The sequence below is a fragment of the Athene noctua genome, chromosome Z (genome assembly GCF_965140245.1).
Source record: "Athene noctua chromosome Z, bAthNoc1.hap1.1, whole genome shotgun sequence".
NCBI classification, from domain to species: domain Eukaryota; kingdom Metazoa; phylum Chordata; class Aves; order Strigiformes; family Strigidae; genus Athene; species Athene noctua.
In genome coordinates this window covers 41,494,622-41,511,718 of record NC_134077.1, presented here as the reverse complement: position 1 = coordinate 41,511,718, position 17,097 = coordinate 41,494,622, and the positions used below count along the sequence as shown (strand labels likewise).

The 17,097-nt window shown below is 39.9% G+C and overlaps 1 protein-coding gene across 9 annotated transcripts in view; it reads right to left on the bottom strand.

The window, feature by feature from the left end:
• Window positions 1–17,097, bottom strand: part of RNF38 (ring finger protein 38) — a 144,005-nt gene that overhangs the window by 21,016 nt on the left and 105,892 nt on the right. For all 9 annotated transcript variants that reach the window (XR_012635648.1, XM_074933191.1, XM_074933192.1 and 6 more), the window contains 4 exons: window positions 10,218–10,431; window positions 7,791–7,958; window positions 3,749–3,919; window positions 1,773–1,934 (listed from right to left, as the gene is read on the bottom strand). Coding sequence is in view for 8 of the 9 variants with exons in the window: in XM_074933191.1 (XP_074789292.1) it covers window positions 1,773–1,934; window positions 3,749–3,919; window positions 7,791–7,958; window positions 10,218–10,431 (715 nt within the window). In the remaining variant the exon portion in view is untranslated. The remainder of the gene's footprint in view (window positions 1–1,772; window positions 1,935–3,748; window positions 3,920–7,790; window positions 7,959–10,217; window positions 10,432–17,097) is intronic.

Here is a 17,097-nt window from a genome sequence, read left to right as displayed (position 1 = left end):
ACTTTTTTAGTAATTTTTAAAACTGAAATTCAGGTACCACTATTAAATTCATAATTGAAGGCCTTGAGACTTTTTTTTTGAAACAAAGAACACTCAAAGTCTTTAGTAACATGTTTTTCTTTTTCCATGTTTGAAATTCAAGAAAATGCAAAAGCTCACCACCACCAATGACCAACTAACCTAAAATAACCTAACTTTATATGGAAACATTATTAATAGGTAGTCATGGTCACACATAAAATTTACACACAAACATAAACACAAAGAAAAAGAGACAGAACCATTTTCTTGAAAGTAAGATCTCAAACTTGACATTAGCAAATAGTAATTTTACTGCTTTGTGAATTCTGCAACCCAGCAATATATTTATAAACTGTTGTGTTCACTGAAAGGGAACCAGAAATATATAATAATTTTAATATAAATAAAATTTTATACAGATTTAGGATTGCTTTATAAAAGACCATACTTGTAATACACCTCTATTCTACTCCTCACAGATATACAACCCAGAACTGAAGCATGAACAAATGCTATATAATCTGCAAAAAATTGTATTTTGTTCCTTATTTACTTTAAAGACTCAACTTGGAAATCAAGAAAGCCTCACTCCAACCAAAATATTTGTGATTAGATTGCAGTTCATCTAACAAGCATACTGAATAAAATACAAGCAGTTTATAAAGTTTTCAAGTGATTTTTTCCTCCAGGTTGACTCACAGTTACTGAAAACTTCACTGAAAATTTGTACACCTTTAGTTTAGCGAGCTGAATGTTGTGGGGTTTTTTTTGTTTTTGTTTTTGTTTTTTTTTTTAATTATGAAGACTTATTGGAAACTTTATAAAAATTGCAGCAAGCAACACAAACTAGGTTGTGTGATTTCAAGGAGACTAATTAAAGAGAAGCTATCTGTATATTCTGTAGACACATGACCTAAAATGTCTTTCTCATTTACAATTTTAATTAACAATACACTCCTCAAGCCTTCTATCAGCTTGATGCACAGGTCAAACATTAAAAAAAATCAGAGCCTAGACTTGTCTTCTAGTTATTTCTTCAAGCATTACACTGGCAGGAGTTTTTTTTAAAGAAACAACCCACACAGTCCAACAACACCCACCTCAGGACTAATATAATTGCAGGTTGAAGTGCACCACAAATATCCTAGAGGTAGCACAGATACTGGACGCACCACAGAAGCCCAAAATTCAGCACAGACTTTATCCTGCACCAAGTTTGGGTTTTTTTGTGCAGGTGAACTGCCTGATCCCCAGATCCCCAGAAAGTTGGCTTAAAGCAAGCCTGGCTGTCTTTATAACACAGTGCAGTCTAAATTATGGTAGCACTCTATACAACTGCTTGCTTGCAAATTGCAAACACTCTGGAGAAGAACTATTTTTAAATCATTCTAGCTTTTCTGACTTGTGGAACCTCAACATACAATGAAGAATTAGCCAAAAGTGACAGCAGCTTTTCTAAACTGTATTAAGTTTCTGCAATAGAAGTCCTGGACTGTGTGGCAATATGGAATGTTTTCCAAGTAACTGCTACAACACTTTGCAGATGTTATCAGAAATCATTTGCTAGTATCATTAAGTTACCCTTAACTTGATTAAAGCAAGCTTAAAGAAAATACCATGGTATGTAGCTATAGCCAATAACGGAATACAATTGCAAGAAGTGCAACTTTTCAACAAAATGTACTATAGAATAAAGATCAAGAATGTTAATGCAGCATGAACGAGAATGCAGTGCAGAAAACAATACTTACTACACCAAATGACACCTCCTGGTGTAAAGGATCGTGGGTTAAGAATTGAAGAGGAGCTGAGGGAGGCAATGCTGGTGGATGGGCTGAGGGAGGGTATGTAAAACCTCCTACGGGCAGATGTTCTCCAAGCAGTTCTACTTCATTTTCTATCCTTTGAAGTGGCTAAAAAAGAAATAGGTTTTGTTGCAGAAATAGAGATACTATTTTTCCCCAATAAAGAAATGCCATTCCAGCTGTATATTCTGATCTGCTGTGGTCAATTTTATAGGGTAAAAAGAAATAAAATTATGGATACAATTATACCCATGTTTCACATAGTAACTCTGTGAACAATTCCTATGTCATTAACACTACCAAAAAGCAAAAACAACACTACACATTTGATGCAAATTCACGTTTTCCAGATAGCCATGCTTATAGACCAGGAATTTATGAGATCTAGCAAATACAGGAGTGGCTGTAATTTCCTGTGTCTTGCATTTTTCAGGACAAATATTTGCTCTCCTCCTTGCCAGGCTGCTCTCACTGTACAACTATGTGAGGAAAAAAAAAACCCCAACCATAGACAAGAACTGAAATTGTGCCAGAAAATCTGAAAAGTGGAGAGGAAACATGGCGACTGCAGTGGATTAAGCTGCTAATGATATTCAGTAATCAAGCAGATGCTTTCCTAGGAGGGTCATGCAAAGCAGTCCCACTAAGAACACGCAGTCCAGAGGTTTCAGAAGCATGAGATTCCAGCTCAGTATTGTAAAATAGTCAACTGTAGAACATCAGTCTACTGACTGTATAGTCAGACTCAAAAATGCTCAAGAAATAACCAATAATTGACAGTTTCATTAATACACCTTTCTGTTCCTGACACTGGATTCCACAATCTCAAGAAATTCAGCTAAGAAAGCTACCTTGTGGAACCAAAATACTATTGTTTCCCTGTTATGCAGAGCAAAATTTCAACACAAGTATTCTTAAACCACAAATATACAAGCTTTTTGGCAGAGCTGAAAGTTGACAGTCAAGCCTCGTCATTAACCTAAGTAAGAAATCCAAGCTAAAACCTAAATCCATACATTTTCTAATGCAAAGTTTTATAAAGGTTACCACTGAAAACCACACTTTCCCAGCTGTTCTCCCATCATCACAACAAAGTAAATACTACCCTATCCACACCAGAGATGTGGCATGGAGAAGTCTCAGCGGTGCTTTTAAGTAAAAATGAAGCTGTTTTCTATTTCCGCATTAAGTGAAATACTGGCATATTCCAAGTCAGAGGGGCAAACAAATGGACACAAGTATACAGAGTACCCCACAGTAAGAGCTACAGGCCAGAACTGAAAATCTGATTTTCCCTCAAATCCAAAACAGGGTCATATTTTCCAATGTTTGCATAGTTCCTATCACTAAGCCAATTCTGATTAAGCAGAAAGCATCAATAACTTTCTTAAGTGAGGGAAAAAAGAGAAAATGAGAAAGGAAGACTGTAGGCTGCTGAATATGTCTGGATGACCTAAGGTCACTACGTTCTAGGAAAAGTACTGGTGATTTAAAATTTAACTGAGCGGTAATACAAAAGAATCATGTAATAAAAGTAACATTCTGTCCTTTCTTCTCTGTCTGCTAAACTTTTCTCTGAGACCACTACTGCACTACACAACTTCCTCTGGATTCTCTTCTGCTTCCTGGGAGAGAAATAGCCGAAGGTATAGTTGGTAAAGTAAATATACACCTTTTTTGACAGAAATAAAGGCCTATGGAGAAACAGCACAGACAACAGCTGATGAAGAGAAACATGGCAAACTTTAGGATTATTTTATCATCTTTATGCTAAGTAGTTACAGACTTGCTACAGGAGCATAAAGGCAAAAACCCGGTTACTTTAAAACCAAATCCTTCTGTCTCCTCAATCAGATATCAGCACTATTTGCCCATCCAGCCCTACCAACTCTATGGAGAATGGGTTAAGAAGCATCACTTACCGACCGTGACTGCTGTGCTTGGAAAGGAACGAATTGTCCTGGAGGAGGCAAGTGAGAAGGGTGGTGTGGAGAGATATGAGGAGGATGCAAAAGGAATGGGTCACTAGAAATGAGAGGTGGAAATGCTGCATATGGTACAGGTAGGTGCTGGACTGAGCATGCCTGAAGCATCTGAAATAAAATGAAAAGAACACATTTTTGAATCTAGTATAAACATTCCATAGAGGAGATTCTATATTTATTATGGAAAGATATCCTTAAAACAAATTATTTCTCTTGCCTCCTTGGAAAAGCGTCCAAAACACACGTAAGTAACTCAAATACACAAGGAAGAGTGATTAATACAGAACAGGCTCTGTAAGTACCATAGTGTAACATCTGCTAGGTGCAAAGTATTTCTTACTTCTCATGAGGGCAGTGGAAGTTAGGGTTTTCATTACTCCACAATTAAGACAGACTCCTAAGGAATGAGCAATTACATTATCCTAGGTAATTTTATTTTCCCCACATATTACCTTCAAAAGGGCAACTTTAAGATCTAGATGGAGCCAAGGGACTCCCAGCTGTCAGACTGCCTTAAAACCTCTGCTGCTTCATATACTAAGAGTAATTCAAAAGCTCTGCTCAGTTTTGCACTTTGAGGGAAGCCCCACGCTCTAACGGAAGCTCCTTAAGTGACAGCTACTGTGGGAAATAGTCCTTTTTTCCCTTCTCTTTGAAATTTCTCACACAAAAGCAACTTTGAGCATTAAAGATCAAACAGTAAAGTGATGAAGGCACTGCAAAGGAGCAGGAATGTGCTTTGCAGAAGTGTTCAGATACGAAGCAGCAAGAAAACCTGCATTCTCTTTTGCTTGACCTTTAGTCTGTCATCAGAATTTCAGGGACTTTTTTTGACAATTAAAAAAGCAATTAATAAGATACTTTATCGCATCTTACAAAGAAAGAGGACCCAGTTCTGGTCTCACTTTTTTTTTTTTTCAGTCATGTCACACAACACATATTGTGCATACTGACTATAACGGCATAAAATAGTAAAGAGATCTACTTTAAAATCAGATTACAGTAGTGGAGGTGGAACTATCGATTTACCATGATCATAACCAAACAGAAATCTTTACATGCACTGGAACAGTAGCAGATTAATCTGATCTATTATTTTTTTCTCCAATACTGACTGTTCTTCACCCTCAGTCACTATGTAATTTTTCTAGAAAAGGAATACAACGGGTGTTTCCATTGTTAAAATACATTTTTATTATATTAAATTGAAAACTGTTTTCTGAAATAGTTGAAGACATATTTGGGTTGAACATCACACAGTGTTCTTTAAAACCAGAGGTACTTTGGGGAACATACTAAAATAGGTTTCATCTCAAGATTCTGTAAAATATTACCACAGTTCCAGTGTATGTTTGGAACAATCTGTGCTATGCCCATGGCATTTTTAAAATTAGAGCAACTGGGGCTGCATTATTTTTCAAGTGGAAAGAAATGAAGACTATCTATTCATTCAGGCTCTTAGAAAACTTCTGCTGTTTGAACATATGCTTCCATGAACTTATACGTTTAAAAACTTATAAAGGTATTTCATAAGTGACATTTTCTTAATTTACATATGCAGTGAGAGAGGCAGACATTGTGAAAGTAACAAAAGGTTACTGGGAAGTTCACAGATGAAGCTGGTGAGCAAGCTGACATGCTAGAGGGCAGGGCTACCTTTCAGATGTACTTCTATAGGCTGGAGAAACTGGCTGACAGGAACCACGTGAAGTTCAAAGGCAAATGTGAAGTCTGGCACTGGGACAGAATAACTCCATGCAGCAGGATATTTTAAGACTGACTGGTTGGTGAGCACATTTGCAGAAAAAAAAAAAAAGGTTGGGTTCTGCCGGACATGTCAAATGCAACTACACAAGAACTACAGTGCACTCCTGCAGTCAAAAAGGCCCCACTGCATGCTGGGCTGCATAAATAAGAATGTAACTAGTGGGTCCAGTGAAGTGATTCCACCCCCTTATTTGGAACTTCTGAAACTATATCTCAAGTTCCATGTCCAGTTTTGGCTTCCCCAGTGCTAAAGACAAGACAGTGACATACTGAAATGAGCCCACTGAAAGACAACATGATGACCAGGATCTTAGAGCACACTGCATAAAAGAAGCAGCTGCAGAACTGGATTTGTTCTGCCTTAAAAGGAGAAACTAAGCAAAGACCATAGCACTGTCTTCAGCTACTTCATGAGAGTTGATAGGCAGAACCTGACTCTTCCTCGAGGGGCAAAGTGAAAGGATGAGGACCAACAGGACCTCAAGTTGCAGAAAGAAAATTCAGTCAGATATACAGAAGAAATTATTCACCACAAGTATAGACTAACACCAGAGCAGAGGCTTAGAGGGGTTGTGAAATATCCATCCTTGAAAAGCTGTACTGCTCTCAGCAGGTGACCACTAGATGACCTCTAGAGCACCCTCCTAACTTACATTATTCCTCAGTTCTGCAACATAGTAGAAGAAAGCATAAAGTCTGCCTGCTGATGTTACATAAATACAATCCTAATTTTTTATATTCACTTGTACTGCATCCATCCTCTCAGCATACTTGATTAACTGTTGTACATTCAGTCTAAACAACCTGGCTAGAGCTTTACTCCTATATTTATTTAAAAGACAGCTGCACTGCTGAATTATAAAACATTTTATGAATTGCACAGATAATATACCTGTTGAAAGCAGAGGGTAAGATTATTAGTATCTGTTGTTTGGATTTCCTTAAGTGCCAATATAGTTTTAGATTTTTCTCCATTGTTTTTTAGAGCATGCTGCTTTATTGCCTTGCTGAATTTATTATTTACTATTGTTCCAATCTCTGGGTATCCAGTCCGAGATTGCTTTGCTCCACTAACACCACCACTAAATAGAAGAAAAAGTTATGCCTCATCCCACGTCAGGGATATACATTGACTCATGCAACAGATCTTCACCAATATGAAAGGTAAAGGGAAATACTGCCCACGGATATTCCAGACTGACCAGCAGTATACTGCAGACTTTGTTGTCTCTTACGGGGAAAAATGGGACCTGGACAGGATGAATGCAAATCACTCTCACTCTTCACCGAGAAGCCTAAAGAAACAGGTGGTCACATCAAGGGGTTTGTTTCAGTGTCATAGGCTTGTTCATGCCCTCAGGTCACAGAATGCACAAAAGGAAAAGTTAAGTTACACACTGCTGGCAAATGCACAGCTGGGAGAGACCGATGTTTATGCCAACATTATAAACAATTACTAGACACAATATATTGTATTTATGTAGGATATTACAGATTTATACTAGAAAAAGAAGGGGGGGGAAAAAAAAAAAAGCCGTGACCCTTCCAGCAGATTCTGCAACCTTCAGAGGTATTGCTGAAACTTCCTGACGTACAACTCTTCAGCTCTGGTACCTGTTAACGCTTAATGATGAAATTTCCACAGAATGGTAGTGTCAGAATGCTATGACCTGGCAAGTGGTATCTTCAATCTGATACATAAAAATCTCTTGAGAAAACAGTTAAAATTCTTTCAAATTTAACGCTGGCAAATTAGCCAGCCAAGGCACTTTATTTTATTCCCAGAAAGGCACAGTGAGATGTAATTATTGAAGAATTTTGATTCGTTTAATGAGAGCATTTTGAGACAGAAGAGCCCTTCTCAGCTTTTAGTGATCTCTCAGGATCTTATTACTTCTCAGAAGAAAAATGATTTTGCAATATCAGACCTTCTTCCATATAATGATAAGAAGTCAGTTCATAAACTAGCATTTAGTTTGAATTAAACACCATCAGGAGTCTATACTATAAACAGTCATAGTCTATAAAAATGGTAGGCAAGTACCATATGCTTACTAGCTCTAAGGCCTACACTACTATGCCACTGCAAATTATCACAGGGAAGAAAAATAGGCTATTTCCAACACAGTTAAAGCCATACAGACACTGAAGCTCCAAGGTACAATTCCTATATCTAAGATTGAAACTGGAGTAATTACAGAGACCCACTTACTGGGGGAGGCACACTGCAAACTGGAAGGTGCTGCCCACTGAAAACCACTGAGCATCCTGGGACCTGCTGTGTGCTGCAGGCTGGGATGTGCTGGCCTGTGCAAAGTGGTATCCCATGAGGAGCCACCGTTGTCACTGTGTATGAGACAGGAACTGTGCCCTGATGGATCTGCAGCAAAAGGGAAAAAAAATTTCATAACTTACTGTGAACTCTTAACAGTGTTGTACAGCACGATGAGTAAGATAACAAACTTTTACCTACATGTGAGAAAAAGTATATATTCACCATGAAAGTGTGAAAGGAGGCACATGTTTGTAATTCCTGCTCATTAAAATCTTATTCTCAATGGAGTATTACTTACTGATCAGCAGTTTCTGGGCAAGGCCAAAAGGAATCTCTCAGCTTAAAATGTTAAAACTTCACAGGCACCTTAGAGTCACTCAGAAGCACCTCAGACTCTATTAAGACTGTCCCCTCACGTACTAAGGTTAGTCCTTACAAAACAAGAAAGCAGTAACTCTCATATAAAAGCTAATCTACCAAGTAGCTAAACAATCTTCTCAACTTTGAAGGGACTGGTTCAATAATAATTCAGAGACTTGTATCTAAAAAGAACAAGAAAAGTGTGTAGATTTTCTTTCTTCCAGAGAGACCAATCCCTTGATTCACTCTCAAACTCAGGCTGTTTCCTAACGAAGGCACAAAAGAACTGCTACAGGAAAGCTAAAAGGAAAAGTAAACATGACTATGAGGCAGCAGACTCTAAGTATCAATTTCTAATTAGGAAACAGACCCACGTAATCCAATTTTCTAGCTAGTCATATGCCCTAGAATTTGGGTGTTTTCATTTTTTTTTTTTTTTTTTTTAAACACCAAACAAGAAGGCTGGTGCCCTAATAAAACTGAAAAGGCTTAAGTGTCAGGAAGCATGGCAATTAATTATTTTAAGGAAGCTCCCTCCTCTTTCATATCTGCTAAAATGGAACCTGGTTGCTTAAAATGGAACAAGTAAGAACAGTTTATTAGGAAGGTAAGAATGAGTAAAGACAGCTAACCTCTGAACTGGGAGTACACAGTCAGACATAGCAGCCAAAACAAAACACAGATCACTGAACAGAACTTAAAATCTCAACCTGTCTATCAGTAATGACAGAAACCAGTCTCAGGAGAGAGGGAAACACTGAATTTGATCTGGTCCTGGCTCAGGTACAAAAGCTGGGAATACAGTGAAATGCTGTGTGTGATTCTGAAATATTTACCACTCAGAGTAATAATAAAAAATGACCTCTCAAAATGGTTATGTCCCTGAAGTATAAAACATGAACATGGAAGACCTCACAGTTAGTCTACTGACATCTGATCAAAGATAGCGCTTGGAAATTAGAGACAACAGGATGGAATAACTATTTTTCCAGGCTTGTCATGATGTAATTTTGTAACATAAAGCAAGAGCACAATTTGAATTTTTGAGATGCTGCTGCAGTAAAATTGTTTATCAAAAAGTAAGGTTGTGAGATGCCTAGAATGGTGTTGGCTCCCACCCTTGCACTCGGTCCCGAATGCAAACACTTCGTTACTGAGAAATGTTCTGCACACATAACACAACACACCAGTGGTACCGAGGCACTGAATGTAAACCATTTTTTAAGCAGGGATGTTAGAGTTGCATTCTATGGATAACCAGTACCACTTATCAGTTCACGACTACATAGTAACTAATGTACTTGTGCTGCAGTCTGCTGATTGAACAAACAACAACCAAGGTTACCTCAATAGGAAAACTTTTACAGGTCCTCTATATCAGTTGCTGTCGCAGAGAGGAATTATTTATTTTCTGGACCAACCACATACCTGAATTTTTCATGTCATTTAAGGAGCTGATTAGGCTTGGATGGCTAATTTGGTTATGCAACAATACTATCATGAGTTCTGCTCTCCTGTAGGCAGCTAATTATAGGCATTTTGAGTTTTACTTCTAAATAATGTATTTTAACTATCTGAGGACTCCTAAGCTAAGGAGAGGTATTTCACATGAAATACAATACATTCTTAATTATCATATCACATATTTATCATGTTAAATTAACTTCAGAAGCAACATAACTACATTTCAAAGGATTGGGCCAGAGGCCTATAGAATTATACCAATACATGCATTGACAAATTGTTAAATATCAATCTTATTTATTAAAAGTCTGGACTTTCTTTTTGCTTTTTTCACTGCCTACTGCAGTGCTCCATACACCAGTAACATTTAACAGGAAAAATGCTCTGTGAGAGGGCAAATGGCATTTAGCGTTATATGATTTTCATTGCCAACTAATTTGGAGAGGAGAGGGATCTTGAAGATTTGTGGAAAAAAAAGCCACTAAACAAACCAAACCCCACATCTTCAACACCCTTCTGTTTGTACTCTAAAACTCTTACCTGATCATGAATATCAACCATCACTGCATTTTGCTGTGGTGGGTGAGCGGCTGGATGCAACATACAAGGAGATACATTTGGTGGATGAAAGGCTCGGGGCTCTTCTATTGCTTGCTGCTGTCCATAGGAGAGATGGTGATAGTTTTCATCCTGGCTGATGGAATTATGTCTAGACAAACGATCTCTCCTTGTTCTCTGGCGTCGAACAGGAGGACTGGAAACGCATTAAAAGAATTAGAGATTACATAAGCAACACAAATCCTTCTTAATAACTAAAACCACAAGACAATCAAGTATCAAGAAATTTTTTTACACTGGAAAGTTTTACTAAACAGGTTTGTTAGACTGAAATAAAACTTCTTTCTGACAAAAATGCTAAAAACCTTAGAAATGACGCTTTTTTCAACACAGTGCCTAACACTTCGTTCAGCATGCTTAACAGAGCATAGCTTAATACTGCAAAAGAAACCATGAGAAGAACTCTTACATATAAAGTAACCTGTTAAAAAAAGGCACTTGGATTGCCACGCTCAAAAGACAAGATAGCAAACTTCAAGAGATTTCCATGCATTTATTCCAGGTAAAAATCTTTCATTACATGATCACAGATCTTCCCAGGGTCCTCGCTCCAACCAGGTCACAGAATGGTTGCCTCACTCATTAGTGAGGCAGTCAAAGCAGTAGATTCCTTTGAAGAAATAAGTGAATTTTTCAGTTCTAAATAACTGAGTGCATCATAGAATTCTGTCCAGAAGACGCCAGGAAATTGTGACTGTGGTAATCTTTCTTTTCCACAGTGCAGAACTGTTGTGTAGATTGATTTAGACCAGAGCATCCACTTCTTTTGGGTAACTAATCTACAGGCATAGGATTTGATTATGTATTCTTATCTAACTCTTCTGAGCAGAGCTGCTATTATCTTGAGCCATGACTGCTGTAAATCAGAGACTAGCGGTTCAGGTTTAATACTCAGAAGATGAGGTACACACAGGTAATAAATTCACTATGAGAAGCTTTAATTGTCACTTCTCTTTTATTTGTAAGTGGAAAGAACTTAAAGCACAAAACCATCCCCCCAGTACTTTCAATGCATGTCTTCCAATCTGCACAACACATAAATTACAGGTCCCAGAAGCAACAGCAAATTAAAGCTACATAGGACAAAATGGTTTCCCACTTATGGAACAAGCTGAAGGAAAGGGTCTGTGACCATTAGAACATGTCTTCTCCAAGAGTGGAGAATTCTTCACTCTCACTATTTCCATTGCTATTACCAAACAAAAATCAAATGGTGGTCAATGGAGCCAAATCCAGCTCGCAGCCTGTCACAAGTGGTGTTCCTCAGGGTTCGGTGTTGGAACCATTCATATTCAACATCTTCATTGATGATCTTGATGAGGACATAGAGTGTATCATCAGTAAGTTTGCAGATGACACCAAGTTAAGCAGGAGTGTCATTCTTCATGAGGATAGGGAGGCTCTGCAGAGAGACTTGAATAGATTGGATCAGTGGGCCAACATCAACAGGGTGAGCTTCAACAAGGCCAAGTGCCAGGTCCTGCACTTGGGCCACAACAACCCTATGCATCGCTACAGGCTTGGGGAAGTGTGGCTGGACAAGCAGCTGAACATGAGCCAGCAGTGTGCTTAGGTGGCCAAGAAAACCAACAGCATCCTGACTTGTATTAGAAATAGTGTGACCAGTGGAAGTAGGGATGTCATAGTCCCCCTCTGTACTCTGCACTGGTGAGGCCACACCTGGAGTAGTGTCCAGTTTTGGGCACCTCAATACGAGAGAGATATCAAGGTGCTGGAGCGAGCGTAGAGGAAGGCAACGAAACTGGTGAAGGGCCTGGAGAACAAATCCTCTGAGGAGTGACTGAAGGAGCTGGGACTGTTTAGTTTGAGGAAGAAATGGCTCTGAACTCTGAAACAGCTACCTGAAAGGACATTGTAGAGAGGTTGGTGCTGGTCTCTTCTCACAGGGTATTAGTGACAGAACAAGAGGGAATGGCTTTGAACTGCAACAGGGGAGGTTTAGACTGGACATTAGGAAAAAATTTTTCACAGAAAGAGTGGTCAGACAGTGGAATAGGCTGCCCAGAGAGGTGGTGGCATCACCATCCCTGGATGTGTTTGAGGGTCATTTGGATGAGATGTTGGGGGATACGGTGTAGGGGAGAACTTGTAGAGTAGAGTTGATGGTTGGACTCAATGATCCCAAGGGTCTTTTCTAACCTGAATGAATCTGTGAAATAAATCTGAAACCTGTTGGCAAATCCCAGACATTCCTCAAATTGAATCCAACTCTGTTGTCTGAAACAGACATACTCTGGGGAAGGGGGCGCATACTACCAGCTATTCAGATGCTACTGTGAGTATATGATACAATGTCTCAAGCCACTATTGTTCTGCCCTACTATTATACATACGGATGTTATGCCATTATTTCCTGCCTTAGAACAGAAACAACACAGTCGGGCATAAGCAATTCAGAAGGTTCCTGAACACACTGACAACTGCCTTCTCTAAGTGACAGAGGAGTCAACAAGGAGAGGTGACATGCTGGATCTTGTTCTCACCAACAAGGAGGGGCTGGTGGGGAATGTAGAGCTCAAGGGCAGCCTTGGCTGCAGTGACCATGAAACGGTGGAGTTCAAGACCTTACGGCAGCAAAGAGGGTGCACAGCAAGCTCAATACCCTGAACTTCAGGAGAGCAAACTCTAGCCTCTTCAGGGATCTCCTTGGCAGAGTAGCATGGGATAAAGCTCTGGAGGGAAGAGGGGCCTGAGAAAGCTGGTTAATACTTAAGTATCACCTCCTCCAGGCTCAGGAGTGATGCATCCTGACAAAGAGGAAGTCACATAAGAAAACTAGGAGGACTGCATGGATGAAAAGGAGCTCCTGGACAAGCTCAGACACAAAAGGGAAGCCTACAGAGGATGATAGCAAGGACAGATAGCCTGGGAGGAACACAGAGAAACTGTCCCAAGCAGCCAGGGACCAGGTGAGGAAGGCCAAAGCCCTGATGGAATTAAATTTGGCCAGGGACATCAAGGGCAACAAGAAAAGCTTCTATAGGTATATCAGTGATAAAAGGAAGACTAGGGAAAATGTGGTCCCTCTCCAAAAGGAAATGGGGAAACTGGTTACCCAGTATATGGGGAAGGCTGAGGCCTCAGTCTTCAACTGCAAGTGCTCCAGCCACACCACCCAAGACACAGAAGGCAATGGCAGGGTCTGGGAGAATGAATAACTGCCTACTTAGGAGGAAACCAGGTTTGAGACCATCTAAGGAACCTGAAGGTGCACAAGTTGATGGGATCTGATGAGACTATCCACAGGTGTCGAGGGAACTAGCAGATGAACTGGCTAAGCCACTATCCACCATATTTGAGAAGTCATGGCAGTCCAGCAAAGTTCCTGCTGACTGAAAATGGGGAAATATAACACCCATTTTTCAAAAGGGAAAAAAGGAAGACCCAGGGAACTACAGGCCAGTCAGTCTCACCTCTGTTCCCAGCAAGATCATGGCACGGATCCCTCCTGGAAACTATGCTAGGTAACATGGAAAATAAGGAGGTGATTGGTGACAGCCAGCATGGCTTCACTAAGGGGACATCATGCCTGACAAATCTGGTGGCCTTCTACAATGGGGTTACAGCATTAGTGGATAAGGGAAGAGCAAGTGACACCATCTAGCTGGAATTGGGCAAAGCACTTGGTGCTGTCCCCTACAACATCCTTGTCTCTAAATTGGAAAGACATGGACTTGGCAGGTGAACCACTCAGTGGATAAGGAACTGGCTGACTGGTTGCACTCAAAGAGTTGCAGTCAACAGCTCCATGTCCAAGTGGGAAGCATCAATGAGTGGCATTCCTCAGAAGTCAGTACTGGGACCAGTGCTGTTTAACATCCTTGTTGGAGACAAGGACAGTGCACCCTCTGCAATGTTTGCCAATGACACCAAGCCATGTGGTGTGGTCAACATGCTGGAAGGAAGGGATGGCATTCAGAGGGACATTGACAGGCTTGAGAGATGAGCCCATGCATAACCTCATGAAGTTCAACAAGGCCAAGTGCAAGGTCCTGCACATGGGTCAAGAAAATCCCATGCACACATACTGTCTGGGAAATGAGTGGATTGAGAGCAGACCTGTGGAGAAGAACTTGGGGGTATCAGTGGGTGGAAAAATGAGTATGAGCCAGCAATGTGTGTTTGCAGCCCAGAAAGCTAACTGTATCCTGGGCTGCACCAAGTGAAGCGTGGCCAGCAGGTCGAGAGAGGTAATTCTTCCCCTCTACTCTGCTCTCATGAGACCCCACCTGGAGTATTGTGTTCAGTTCTGGGCCTCCAACATGAAAAGGACATGGACTTGCTTGAGCACATCCAGAGAGGAGGGCCACAAAGATGATCACAGGGCTGGAGCACCTCCCACATGAGGACAGGCTGAGAGAGTTGGGATTGTTCAGCCTAAAGAAGAGAAGGATCTGCGAAGCCCTTATAGTGGCCTAGTAAGTAAAGGGGGCCTAGAGTAAAGATGAGGAGGGACTGTTTTACCAGGGAGTGTAGTGGTAGGACAGGGTTAACAGTTGTAAACTGAAAGAGGGTAGATTTAGATTAGATACAAGGAATATTCTCTAATGTGAAGGTGGAGTGGTTTTTTTTTTAATTAATGGAGTTATTCTCCACAAAAAGCAAAACTGGATTTTTACTATGCAGAGTTAGAAAGAAACTATATTTTTCATTCAGCAAAATTCAGAGCATCCACATACCTCTGTATGGAAATGCCCTTGGAAATTAATTCAGAATAATTGTCAAGCCATGGTTCTAAATTATTATTCAATGTCAGTAATGAACTTGTGCTTTAAGTCTTTAAGAAATAGCCACAAAAATCCGCCTCTGGTTGTACACACACAGTATAAACATGGCAAATGCCCTGCTAAAACCAAGAGACAGGATGGAAGCAGTGAAAAAAACTGCAGGAATTTCTATCCTTAGGAAGGAACAGCCATCAAAAGGTATCCGTAACTACAGAGTTAATATCTGCATATCTTACTATTTTCTAACAAGGATGATTTCTTTGCAGTAACATGTTCTTAAATCCCATTAGTTCAGAATTACATCTAAGACAAGGAAGAAAGGAAGCACAGATGAAACGTAAGGCACAGTAATGGTTCAGATCTTTCCATCTCACAAGTATTGGTAAAGACAAATTGGAATGGCCGTCTGTTTCATATAGGCACGCATTATACTGCTACATTCACAATTTATCTGTACCATAAGTAGCTGGACAAAAATAACATATTTCTGCAGATTCATACCAGAAGGGTACATTTCTAAACACTATTTATTTGCTTACAATGAATCTGAAAAAAACCCACAATGAATTAGGGCACTGTTAATGCGAAGCAAAGTACAAAATCCCTGAAACAAAGAGGTAAGGTCTAAATAGTAACCCAGACAATGGAAAAAACCCAGATAATAAAAAAACCAGCACAGTCGGTGCTGACCAACAGGAGTGAACTGGTAGAACAAAAGAGTTAATGCTAATGATGGTGGGTCAGAATGATGTCCACACTACATGCACTTCAGAGGTTTTGTTAGCACCTGCCCTATTCTAGTCTCTTGAGCTGAATGACCACTTGCAACCAGAGTGCAACTTTTGTCTTATCTTCATCTGAAAACCTCATTAACGCTGAGACCAGATGTGATGGGAAGAGAGAACACAAGGCAGGAAAAACAGGAAATTGGTTTCAAAAGCACATGCATAACCTCATCTAAAGCATTAACAACAGATGCACTCACAATGATCTTAAGGAATCAAGTTTTGATCCCTGAGAGTGATTATTAGTATGGCTCCAGAGTATTCTAAGATGCAAAAAGACTCCTGAAAAATAAGAGACATATATATGTGTTGTTCCCCCTAACAATCCTGTTCTAGGAGAGGAGACTGGGTGCAGCACTACTCTGGAACTGACCTAGAGCCATCTCAAATGCAATAGTGAACCCAAGCTGAATGCCCTAACTCAAGTGCAGGGAAACAGAGTACTGACACATTCAGATGTCTCAGATTAGAGCAAAAGCAGGTGTTATTACTCAAGAGAAGGCAAGCTATCCCTAGAAAGATTAATGCTTTTTGTCCACAGTCCCGCAGACAACCTAACAACTCCAGTCAGACTGAAGATGGCTCTGCACTGAGATGTCTCTCATTTGCAGCACGGTTTACTTGCAAGCCACAGGCCGCTACCTCAGTAACATTACACTGAATTTGAATGTCCTGACACTTGCCACATGCACATTAATCTCCTACACATTCCATTCTTCTCCTTTATCCGACAGTATACCCAAACTGTCTAGATGCAACTATCTGGCATTTAGCTTGTTAAGCACACTACTTACTCTGCAGATGTTAATGAACTTTGCAAGAAATCTGTGTAGGCTGGCTGGACACCAAACAAAAATGGCCAAATGCAGAATATTCTAAGCATCTCAGTTCAAACCATTTTAAGGTAAAAAAACCTTTGTGGACCAAGTGCCCCTGTAGCGCATCCCTGTACCAAAATGTACAAAAGACCTAACATTCTGTCTTCACAGTAACTCTGCAAGTTCACAATTCAACCTCCTTCTTAAGTTTGACAAGCTGTTTCAACAGCTGTGTATTTTGAATGCCACTGACTGAAAAGTTTTCAGATTTGTGGACTTGAAGGAAATATACAAAACTAGCACGTTTTAAAGTCTCTTGCTTCACAACTGCCTCTGACTGATCACGGTTGACAAATTTGATTTGGGAAAGAACACCAGTTACATATTTCTTAAGTCTAATATTTTATATTCATGAAAAAGCATACACCTCAATTTTAGTACAAACCAAGCC